This window comes from Erpetoichthys calabaricus, chromosome 5 (assembly GCF_900747795.2).
Source record: "Erpetoichthys calabaricus chromosome 5, fErpCal1.3, whole genome shotgun sequence".
In the NCBI taxonomy this organism is placed as follows: Eukaryota; Metazoa; Chordata; class Cladistia; order Polypteriformes; family Polypteridae; genus Erpetoichthys; species Erpetoichthys calabaricus.
The window spans coordinates 183,655,777-183,667,862 of NC_041398.2; the positions used below are offsets into that span (position 1 = coordinate 183,655,777).

Genomic DNA, 12,086 nt, shown 5'->3' on the forward strand with positions numbered 1-12,086 from the left:
CCTTGTGTTCAAAAACGTAAGACTTGCACAAAAAACAATGAACCATGAATGTGAGTGCTTTAGATAATAGACAGTAGCAATTGCCTTGCTGGACTTGTGAGAACTTTGGATAAATGTATCTGTCTCCATTTACTGCCTAAGAAACACAGAATGAAATATTATGTACAGGTCAAATCCTGTTATGGCGAATACCAAAGTAACAAAATTTTCAGAATAACAAATACTTTTTGTGGACCTGGACAAACATTCATAGAAGATCATATTAAATGAATTTTACTTTAATAACAAAATGTAAATTTTAGTATGATGAACATTTTTTTGTCCAACAATGGCCACCAATATATTAATGCCATGCCCATACTTTCGCTGAGTCTCGGTGACAGTTTGTTGTGAAATTTCCATTTTCGGGAAGTCTCAGTGAGAGTATAGGCAAGACATCATACACATAGCCGAATTCTGAGTCAGCCCTCCAGTTAGCCTCCGCATGGGTAGTTGAGTCATGTTCAGATACTGTTCTGTTTGAGTTTCATAGCACTTCTCAAAGTTTCACAAAAAAAGTGAGACATGATGTCAGTTTATGCCGAAAGAAACATTAACAATCCTGGAAAAAGTTGATTCTGGAATGAAGAAAAATGACATGACAAAAGCTTTCGGAATTGCATCTTCATCTTACGTTTCTTTTTCACTCTGTATTTTCATACCCGTATTTCTAATAAAAAAGTTTCATCTGATGACTTGTTTTCATTCTGTGTTCATACCTATATTTCTATTTAAAAAAGTACATCTAACGTATCATTTTCATTTTGTATTCACAAGGGGGCTCCGCCCCCTGCTCGCTTCGCTCGCCTACCCCCGGCGTTTTGAACCTGCGCCCGCTGGGCAGCCACGTGTGAGGATGACGCACGTTTAATACGGAGCGTTCGCCTGTGTCACTCTGGAGCCCCCCACTGTTAATACGGAGCTCCGTCCGTACTATTATGCGGTGCATTGTGGACTACTGCGGACCCCGTAGTGTTTCCTGTTTCAGTTTGTATCTCGGTCAGTCGAGCTTTTTTTTTTTTTGAAGCTTTTGAATTCCGGTCTTCATTATCTGTAACCTGCTGTCCATGTGTTTGGCCTCCTCGTTTAACCTGTTTATGACGTTTTACTTTGCTTTCTACTCTGTCTTTCATTTCTGATCTCGTTTTATTCTGCTTTTGTTTCAATGACACTTGGTCCGTGGTGAATATATTTTCCCTTTTTCGACTAATAATTTTCATTTGTTTGCGATACTGTGATGTTTATTGTACTGTTAATAATGCATCACTGTAATGTGACTTACGTATGCTGTATAGTTTTGACGTGTGAGGATGACGTATGTTTAATACGGAGCGTTCGCCTGTGTCACTCTGGGTCTCCCCACTGTTACTACGAAGCTCTTTCCGAACTATTATGCGGTGCATTGTGGAGCACTGCGGACTCTGTAGTGTTTCCCGTTTCACTTCGAATCTCGTTTAGTAGAGCTCTTTTTTTTTTGGAGCAGTGCCTGCCTGGTCTGCGGCATTTCAGACGCACGTTGTAGGCGCCTGCGTTCATTAATTATATCCAGGCAGGCGCGTGTTTGTATCTCGGTCACTCGAGATGTGTCGTGTTCAATCCGTGCCTGCTTTGCCTACGCAGTTTGAGACGCACGTTGTAGGCGTCCACGTTCATTAGATCTGTCCACGCGGGCTCGGTGTCGAAGCTGTGTTAGTTGTTGAGCTGTTTGGTTTTAGAGGCGAGACAGTTTTGCTTCCGCGGTTTCAGACGCGTGTCCGTACCATCTCGGGTTTGATGATTGAACCTTTGTGGACTCCGTAGTGTGTCCCGTTTCACTCTGGGGCGGGGCGTTGACTCCTCTTGTTTTACTATGTCTCCTCCTGCGCTTTCACCACGCATTAGTGCCACTCACAATATGGCGGCGACGCCTGCGCCTTCCGTATTATGTCGGTTTTTACCATGCTGTGTAGGCGCATTTGCCTTTTGTACTTTACCGCGCCTTCCGACGCACGATGTAGGCGCCTGCACTTTCCGGGTCCGCCTCCGCTGTGTGCTGTGGACGTTTAACTGTCGTTGTTTCTGCCTTTATATTCTGTATCTCGGTGTGCATGTGTTTCGTGCCTAGGTTTTTTTGAAGCTGATGCATTTCAGTTTTCATGATCTGTAACCCGCTCTCCATGTGTTCGTCCCCGTTCTTTAATCCCTTTATAAAGTTTGACTTTGTTTCCTACTCTGTGTTTTATTTCTGACCTCGCTTTATGCTGCTTGCGGCATGTCAGACGGTTCGTAGTCTTTCTCGTTTTACTCTGGGCAGTGGGGCTTTGTTCTGTAACCTGCTCTGCATGTGTTTGTACCTGTTCTTTAACCTCTTTATGACGTTTTACTTTGTTTCCTACTCTGATGGTTCGTAGTCATTCCCGTTTTGCTCTTGGGGGGGGGGGGGGGGGGCTTTGTGTGGCGCCTGCGCACGTGCGTACTCTCTCCCGTTTCACTCTGGGGGGGGGGGGGGGGGGGGGCTTTGTGTGGCACTTGTGCAGTATGTCTTTTGCGTCCACGGGCAGGTCCCTGCGTCCATATCCGGTTTACCATTCTCGTTTAGTAATATGGATATCTGTATTTCTCTAAAAAAAAAAAAGTTACATCTAAAGACTAATTTTCAAATACAGTATTTTTTGCAGGTGAAGAAGCACTGTTTTTATACAGGTATAGATGAGATTAGACAGGAGTCCCTGTGGACTATGATGTTTGCTGATGACATTGTGATCTGTAGCGAGAGCAGGGAGGAGGTTGAGGAGACAATGGAGAGATAGAGATATGCTCTAGAAAGGATAGAAATGAAGATCAGTAGGAACAAGACAGAATACATGTGTGTAAATCAGTGGAATGGTTAAGATACAGGGAGTAGAGTTGGCAAAGGTGGATGAGTTTAAATACTTGGAATCATTATTACAGAGTAATGGGGATTGTGGAAGAGAGGTGAAAAAGAGAGTGCAGGCAGGGTGGAATGGGTGGAGAAGAGTGTCAGGAGTAATTAGTGATAGACAGGTATCAACAAGAGTGAAAGGGAAGGTCCATAGGTTGGCAGTGACACCAGCTATGTTATATGGGTTGGAGACGGTGGCACCGACTAAAAAACAAGAGACATAGCTGGAGGTGGCAGAGTTAGAGATGTTAAGATTTGCATTGGGTGTGACGAGGATGGACAGGATTAGAAATTAATACATAAGACGGTCAGCTCAGGTTGAATGGGTTGGAGACAAAGTCAGAGAGGCAAGTTTGCATTGGTTTGGACATGGGCAGAAGAGAGATGCTGGGTATATTGGGAAAAGGATGCAAAGGATAGAGCTGCCAGGCAAGAGGAAGACCTAAGAGACGGTTTATGGACGTGGTGAGAAAGGACATGCAGGTGATGGGTGTAACTGAGCAAGATGCAGAGTACAAGAAGATATGGAAAAAAATCATCCGCTGTGGCAACCTCTAATGGTAGCAGCTGAAAAAAAGAAGAAGAAGAAGAATGGACAAGCTTGTGTCACAGAGTTGAATGAGATATAGGTAGGTGAGTCCTGGTTTTCAGGTAAAATACAGGTGCTTTATTACTATATAGAGAAGGCAGGTACAGTCTCAAGACTTTATTCAAAATAGGAGCTGTTACGAGGCATGACATGGGTAAGTGTCCTGCTTTAGCTCCCACCTTTAGATTAGAAGAACACCAGTTACATAGAATCATCGCTGTGGCAGATGCGGTCTGGACAAGACAGATTAGGAAGAGTGTGAGAAACAACAGATTGAAGCCCAGTGTTAAATGCTCTAAACACTGTGTGACAAGAAAGCCTGCTCCTGCAGAGGACAACCAATTACTTTTCCCTTGGTTTACTGTTTACAAGACACAGCAGACCAACTACGGAGCTATTCTTGTGATGCTGGCATTAGAGACTGCAAATCACCAATGACCCCAAACACAATACTATAGTTATTTTCCCCATATTCATTACTAGCAGGAGTACCCGGCGTTGCACGGAAATCTAGAACTGGTGACTTTCCCAAATGAAAGAAACAAAACATAGAAATCGAACAAATAATATTCTGATTGACATTTTATTGTAATAAGTAATATAAGTGATCATTTTAGAGGCTTTGGATACAGTATATTTTTTGTGTTGTCGTGGGGTTCCGAAAATGAGCAAATTGTGAGGACTGCCCACTGTAGAACATGTTACGTAGAGTTGTCTGTGTGAAAAGCATGGATTTTTCAAACTGATGCCTTTAACTTGGAGGGATTGCCCTTCAGACTTAATAATTCACATAGCAAAATCCAAACGAATAGGAAATTCTAGGTTTTTGAAATCAAAGGGTAAACCATTCTGAATCACCGGAATTCTTTGTATGAAAGACGTCTTGCGCAAGGTTTGAGACGGGCTTGAAATAGACTTTTTTGTGGCATCAGAAGTGGACTTTCTAATGCCATGTGCTATTTTTGGTGGCATGGGTATATTAGCAAAAAGCAGGACAATTATAATGTGTCACATGGTATTACGTACGGAATAAGCACCAGAGTAAGATGAATGTACGTTATGTACAATACTTCGGAAAGCAAACAAATAGCACCAGTCAGTCAGAAAGACCAAGACTGAAATCTGACTGTGAGTCGGAAAGGGAGCAAATAGCACCACAAATACGCAAAGCCAGTCACGCGCACTGGGTCTTTCACGTTTTACATCCATACGGCAGTTCCCGATCACGCGATGAAAGAAGTCGGCTTTCTCATACTTGGACATTTCTGCAATGTCTTGGCAATTTAAAGAAACATTGGAAAAGAGGGATGCACAGAGACCAAACGTGCAGCTAGATGGCGCCACCGTTAACGTCTGTTGTAACATGCGGCCATCTTGTCGAGAAGTATGGGGACTTTTTGCGAAAGTTGTGTCGGTGAAAAGGTGTCCTGCGCTTGACCAAGGACATTTTTCCCAACCAAACATACCCCATGACCTCCTCCTGGTCACAAAGCAGCCCCATGCCCAGTTTGGTGGCGATCGGACACCCGGTGCAGATTTGTATGGCGGACAAACAAACATATTAGATAATGAAATTTCCTTTATAACAAGTTATTTTTATGGTCCTATGAGTTTTGTTAAATTATAGCACAGAACAGTTAATACAAGATGTCAAGCACTTATCTGAACCAGAATAATTTCATTTTATTGATTTTATTTGAAATTAAAAGCATTTGGGAGAATGGGGTTATGGGAATTTTACATTTCAAGTTCTACACATAAAGTGTTCTTTATCCATTTCCATTTTAAATTTCCAGTATTTCCATATGGCTCTGATGACTTTTTGTTTGCTTTATACATTTTTGTCTGTTGTTCTTACTTCATACATGTTCATTCCTTTGTCTTCTGTTTATGAAACCTCCAATATTTGTAGTTTGTGTGTAACTATGGATTTTGAAAGATTGTACACCAATAGGCCACTCAAAAAGTTCAATCATCATGTTAATGAATATGTTGGTGGACAGCAAAAAGAGTTCCTTAAGTCTGACCCAGGTAGCTGCACAACAGCAGTTCATTAGTGAAATACAGTTATGCTATAGTTTGCAAGCTACTTACTGTAACCTTTAAAATATATGACATGAGAACAATTGTGCTCTAGAGTTGATATAGATTTTTCTCCACATCCCTCAAGATATTTGAAATGGATATTATTATCATGATATAATAAACGAAACAGCAGATTATTCATGTTAGGAGTAGGCAGTATTACCAAACATCCATATCACTGTATAATTAAACATTTTGATGGTTTTGGTAGATACTGGTATAATATATTTGCAAACACCTTTCAGACTAAAACTTATTTTTGATCAGATTTATGCGCTGACAACTGGTTTAAATTATCCAACCCTTTTGTAGAACTTGGGGGAGTACTGGAAGGTGTTCTCAATGGGGACTCTATTATTCTGCTGACTAGCACTCATGTGGGCAGAAGCAGTGAAATATAGAAGGGTGCAGTTGGGAGAAATGGCCTACCCAATCTGAACTCAAGTGGTGCTTTTTTTATTGAACGTCTGTACTAGTCACAGTTTGTTCATAAGGAACACCATGTTCGAGCATAAGTACAGTATGTTCATAAGTGCACTTGGCCTGTCTGCAATCAATCTTAAAAGTATGTAATTTGTTTTCTTTTATACAAGATTTCATCAATTAAAACTAGAATATATGATGTATGTGTAGCAGTACCATGTCATTTGTCAAGTTCATTATTTCCAAGTATAGTTTAAATGATAGCTAGATATATATTTCTTAATGTACCTTAGCATCTCATGTGTCTCACATAGATAAACTAACTAAAGATGAAATGCTGCTGAGTATCTACAAACCACACTCACCGGTGACACTGAAACTCATTTATGCTTTTATGCACAGAAACTACCTCATCCCACATTCAATAGATCAATGGGGTGTATATAGAACTTACAAAGACCTCACCTAGAAATGTTAAGAAACTAACCTTTAAATTTAGGTTTAACATGCCAGCTCTCAGCAAACTTAACTTATTTCTGCTTATCTATAAAAATTCTGCTTATTTACAAAAATTTTCCAGGCCCTATAAAGTTGTAATCCATTGAACATGTTATACATAAGAAAAAAAGGTTGGCCAACACTACAGAATTATTACTTTCAATTTTGGATAAAAAAATGAAAATGCCAAACCTCAAAATAAAAACTTTCAAGCCTATATCGCTAATTTCAATAAAGAATATTTCTTATGTCCTAAGAGCCATTTTTCTTTATCAAGCACTAGTATGTCTGAGTCAGTTCCACTCTTGGCTGTCACACAACCAGCACTACACCTAACATGCAACAACCTAATATCAGATTGTAATCTCCTGTGCACACTAAATGGTTCAAGCTGAGTGTGGTGCAGTTGTGATGAGAATGAGCACATCTAAATGTAAGTTTATGAACCTCTCTTGGAAAAGGATGGCATCACCCCTTCATTTAGGGGTTCAGCACCTTCCTCATGTGGAGAAGTACAAGTACTTTAAGATCTTGGTCATGAGTGAGGGTAGTGTTGATTAGTCTGACCAATGAACTGATGCATAGGCAGCAGATTTATGAATGTTGTATCAGGCCTTGGTGGTGAAGTGGGAACTACATCCATGAACAAAGCTGTCGAATTACTTGTCAGTATACATCCCAGTCCTCACCTATAGTCACAAGCTCTAGGAATTGACTATAAGACTGACATTTCTGGAGTATAAGCAGCCTAAATGAGATTCCACTGCATGACTGCTCGGCTATCTCTCTACTACAGGGTGATGAACTATGGGAGGCCCTTGAGGTTGAATCACTACCTCCTTGGAATGAGAGGATCCAGGTAAGGGAGGTAGGTTTTGAGATGTAGTTAGGATGCACCCGGGAAGTGCACAAGTTATGGCCTACTGTGGAAAGACTAAGGTACAGAAGCAGGAGGTGCTGAATGCATTATACCTCTTGATTGTTCTGGAAGTGTCTGAGTAATCCTCATAAAGTTTTGGAAATAGCTGGTGGAGATTGTGAGGCCTGGTCAGCATGTTATTATGGCGACCATCACCAGGAAACGTGGGGAAAAAATAATGATGATATTTTACCATAGAGGTAGTCTGTTTTAAAAAAATTTACCATACTTAAGTATATTTCAAGAGGACACACAATACCATCACAACAGTTACTTTTACATTATAATCAAACACAATATACACATATACAGCTATTTAAGAAAATACATACACTACTGCACAAATGTTTTAGAACACCTCGGTTTTTCTATTTTTTCTTCAAATATAATCAGCTACAATAAAATGAATGACCTAAAATGGAGAAAAGGTAAACTGCCAGAGGTTTAAATTTAAAGTTTAGATTAGCAAAAACTGAAAAAAGGAAATTTCAGAATATTACAAACAAGCCTCCTTCAGTGAACAATTAATAGGTTAAAACCTACAGATGTTTTGCAGAAATTAAAGTAAATTAAGCCTTGCAAGTTGAAGCAAACAATTTGCACAGGTGTCCCAACTTCTGCTGATTACTTAAAAACCCTTTGTCTGTTTTAAAGCAGAGTTGGAACAAACTGTGTTACTACACCCTCTGAAGTACTACTTGGACAATATTACACTGGCATAGAATAAATAAACAATGGCAAATAAAAAAAATAAGTCAAAGAATCATTAAGTGTACAAAATTGAATTCAAATTTTGATTTTTGATTCATTAAGGTTGCTACCTTTTCCTGATATAACAGCCAAACTGTGGTAACCATTTTGATTCAGAAATCAAGCCACTATGTGCAAGTCACCAACTCTGCCTCCAGCAAAAGAACTCCAGACTATCACACTTCCTCCTCCATGTTTGACAACTTGATGGCATACAAACACCATGCGTGATGAACTGAATATTCATTGGTTCATAAGACTTTCTTCCATTCTGCAGTAGTCCATTGCCAGTATTTCAAAGCCCTATTTTGTTCTTTAAGGAATGGCTTTCTTACTGCCACTCACCCTGTCAAGCCTGCAGCACAAAGTCTCATTTTCACAGTAGAAACTGAGACTTGCTTTTTTCAACCAGGGTGTAGTAACACAGTCTGTTCCAACTAGGCTTTAAGACAGACAGAGGGTTTTTAAGTAATCAACAGAAGTTGGGGCATATGTGCAGATTTTTGCATCAACTTGCAAGGTTTCATTTACTTTAATTGCCGCATAATATCTGTAGCATGTAACTTATTAGATGTTCCCAGAAGAAGGCTCATTTGTGATATTCTGAAATTTCTTTTTCTTTTCAGTATTTGCTAACCTAAACTTTAAATTTATAACTCTAGCAGGTTACTGCTTATTTTGTCACCATTTCACTGAGGTGTCCTAAAACTTTTGTCTGGTAGTGTATATAGAGAATTAAATATTGTTCCATATTTGAAATATTATTTGGCCACATGTAAATATATAAACATTGTAAACCAAAGTTACATGAATGTGGAAGACTTACCTAAACCATACTTTGCATCTTTCTTCAGATTTACTACAGTTATCTCCCTTTCTGGTGATGGCAGTGCATTGAATTTTTGTTTCAAGGATTCTGTTGAATTGTCAGAAAATAAACTAAATAAGAAAACATTTATTGGGAATGTACAGCTTTTTTCATTAGGTCAATCAAGAAAATCATTCATACAGTACCATTTAACATTGTTTACAAGGTAATGGAACAGATTAATCAAGTCAGCGATGTGGTGATATATTGTGAAAAGCAGAAGATGGCGGGGGGAAGGCGGGCGGAATAAAACACATGTCAGTCTTTAGAGTCAATAGTAGCAATAAACGCTGGACAGGCAACACATAGCATGCACAGCACTTACCAGAATATTTTTTTTCTCTCAAAAGATGAAATTGATAAGATAAAAAAAGAATACAACAGATGCTTCTGCCTTCTTCTCACTTTTCTTATCTGCTCTACTGTGAGTGTACTCCTTAAATACATACCACAAGACAAGTTTTGATTTTGATCACATTAAAAAAGACATTATGATGATGTCACATGCATGAAACGGAAATTTTCTCATTAGTACCACAGATGGCAAGGCATTTTTTTTAATTTGTAAAATTATGTGTAACTTTTTTTCAACATGACGATTTCTTACTATCAGCTATGTTAAACTTTTGATTCTCCCTACTCTATGCTTAAAATTAACTACAAAAGACTCCAGTAAATGTCAGTTAGCCAAATTTTTGGTGTGATGCACTTGTGTACCAGATGTAACTATCCAGGATTCTAGCAGAGGCTACATTTTAAATGGTAAAATTCAGCCAAGCACACAGCCTGAAACAGTGCCTTTTATAAAGACCAGTGGTGCAAAGCTCTTTACAGAACATTTTGTATAACTGAGTGAATAAAGAAGGTAAGTTGTACATGTATAATAGGGGATTCACAGTATATAAAACATAGGATTTGTTTTGCAAAAGTCTCATACATTTTTATTTCATCACTTTCTATCTCTCTGTCCATTTTTGAAATTGCTTGATGTAAGTCAGGATTTGTAAGCCAATTTTGTCAGTATTTAACAGAAAATATGACTATCAAATGTCCATGATTACCCTAATATTGGCCACATTTATTTGTCCTATTTTAAGAATTTTAGACATGACTCCATTCTTAGTGGTTTAACTTATGAAGAACCTGCACTGTGCATGTTGTTCCACACTGCGTTTTGTAACAGAAGGTACATTAATACTCTACATTTACTTCTACTGTATGTGATTCTAATCAAAAGAGATATGATCTGATTAATCAGATGTTCTGTGATAGTGATGCTCAAGGGCCAGTAACAGAATTGGTACTATATTAATGTGCTTGCTAACTAGACAGTTTTCTTTTCCTTTCATATCCTGTAATGTTTGCTACAAGTAAAAAATACAGAACCTCAGACAGAAAGTAATCAGATTAATTAAGAGAGACTGTCAGAATGTCAGTAAAATTGCGAGCAGGTTTTGATAATAAATCATCTAGTCTGGAGGCACTGGCTTGCTTCCTTTGCAATGGTGTGCCTAATTTTTGCTATTATGCTAATTCATTATTTACAGTAAAATAACAACATAAGGTAACCTATATAATATGAGAGTCTGTGTATGATCACCATTTTAGTTGTTAGGAGTTATTGAATGTGTGAGGGCAGTGTAAGTTCAGCTGAAAGATATGGGTGTGTGTTCAAATATCTGCATTTTTAAAAAAATGAAAAACTGCAATCACACAATTACACATGAATCATTACAGCTACTTGTCAACCCAGTTTCATTCTCAAGTTATTACTTAAAATGTTGTTACAATTGGATTATTTAACATATATAAATCTGCATTACTATCAGTTCCGTGGTGGTAGGCTGGTAAATGGCTCAACACAGTAACATACCCCTTATTTGTGTTAAATCTAACTTATTTTTTAAATTTTGCAGTCCAAATAAAAAAAAAGCAAGTCAAAACACATTGCACTGGTAAAATGTAATATAGCAGCAGTGATTAAAATATTGACTTCATAAAGTACACATATGTAACAAACACTAACACTAAATAACCTGTAGCAGTCACTAACACCACCTGGATCGACCACTCAGAACCATCTAAACCATGCCCACACTCTGCAAGCTTTACAAAAGTCTCAAAATCTATTTCAATAGAATATATTCTTACGAGCAATGATTAGAAAATTTCAACTGTGCATATAAGTAACAAATATGTAAAATATTTATAGGAGGTACTGAAAACAACAGTAGATGCTTTATTTGGTAGAAGGAAAACAAGAATAGACGCCCTGAGCTGTCAAAATAGTAAAAAAGAAAAATGTATGTGTATTTGATGCACCAATGCTCCCTCTACACACTTCTTCAGTATGGGAGTAAACACTGCCATGTCAGAAATATTCACATTAAATCCAGACAAACTTGATGAAAATAGGTACATTATTTAGATCTGAACCCTGTGTCTATATAAAACTAAAGAAACTGACGAATTTATAAACTGTTCTAGGTTACACTACCACTTTGGATAGACTCTCTAGGCTCATGGGAAAACTATCCATCCATCCATCCATTTTCCAACCCGCTGAATCCGAACACAGGGTCATGGGGGTCTGCTGGAGCCAATCCCAGCCAACACAGGGCACAAGGCAGGAAACAATCCTGGGCAGGGTGCCAACCCACCGCAGGACACACACCAAGCACACACTAGGGACAATTGAGAATCGCCAATCCACCTAACCTGCATGTCTTTGGACTGTGGGAGGAAACCGGAGCGCCCGGAGGAAACCCACGCAGACACGGGGAGAACATGCAAACTCCACGCAGGGAGGACCCGGGAATCGAACCCAGGTCCCCAGATCTCCCAACTGCGAGGCAGCAGCGCTACCCACTGCGCCACCGTGCCGCCCATGGGAAAACTACGGCTGAAGAAATAAAGAACTTTACATGCCTTGAAATCTTTTTGTTTTTCTTCTCAGAAAGAATCAGAAATCAAGGGTTGTTTTAGACATTGCAAAAGAAATAATTAGTCATTC

At 39.0% G+C, this 12,086-nt stretch overlaps 1 protein-coding gene across 2 annotated transcripts in view; it reads right to left on the minus strand.

Annotated features, from left to right (window-relative positions):
- ptpn13 (protein tyrosine phosphatase non-receptor type 13) overlaps positions 1-12,086 on the minus strand; it is a 352,808-nt gene that overhangs the window by 92,077 nt on the left and 248,645 nt on the right. For both annotated transcript variants that reach the window (XM_028802295.2, XM_028802293.2), the window contains exon 21: positions 9,032-9,121. In XM_028802295.2, coding sequence (XP_028658128.1) covers positions 9,032-9,121 — 90 coding nt within the window. The remainder of the gene's footprint in view (positions 1-9,031; positions 9,122-12,086) is intronic.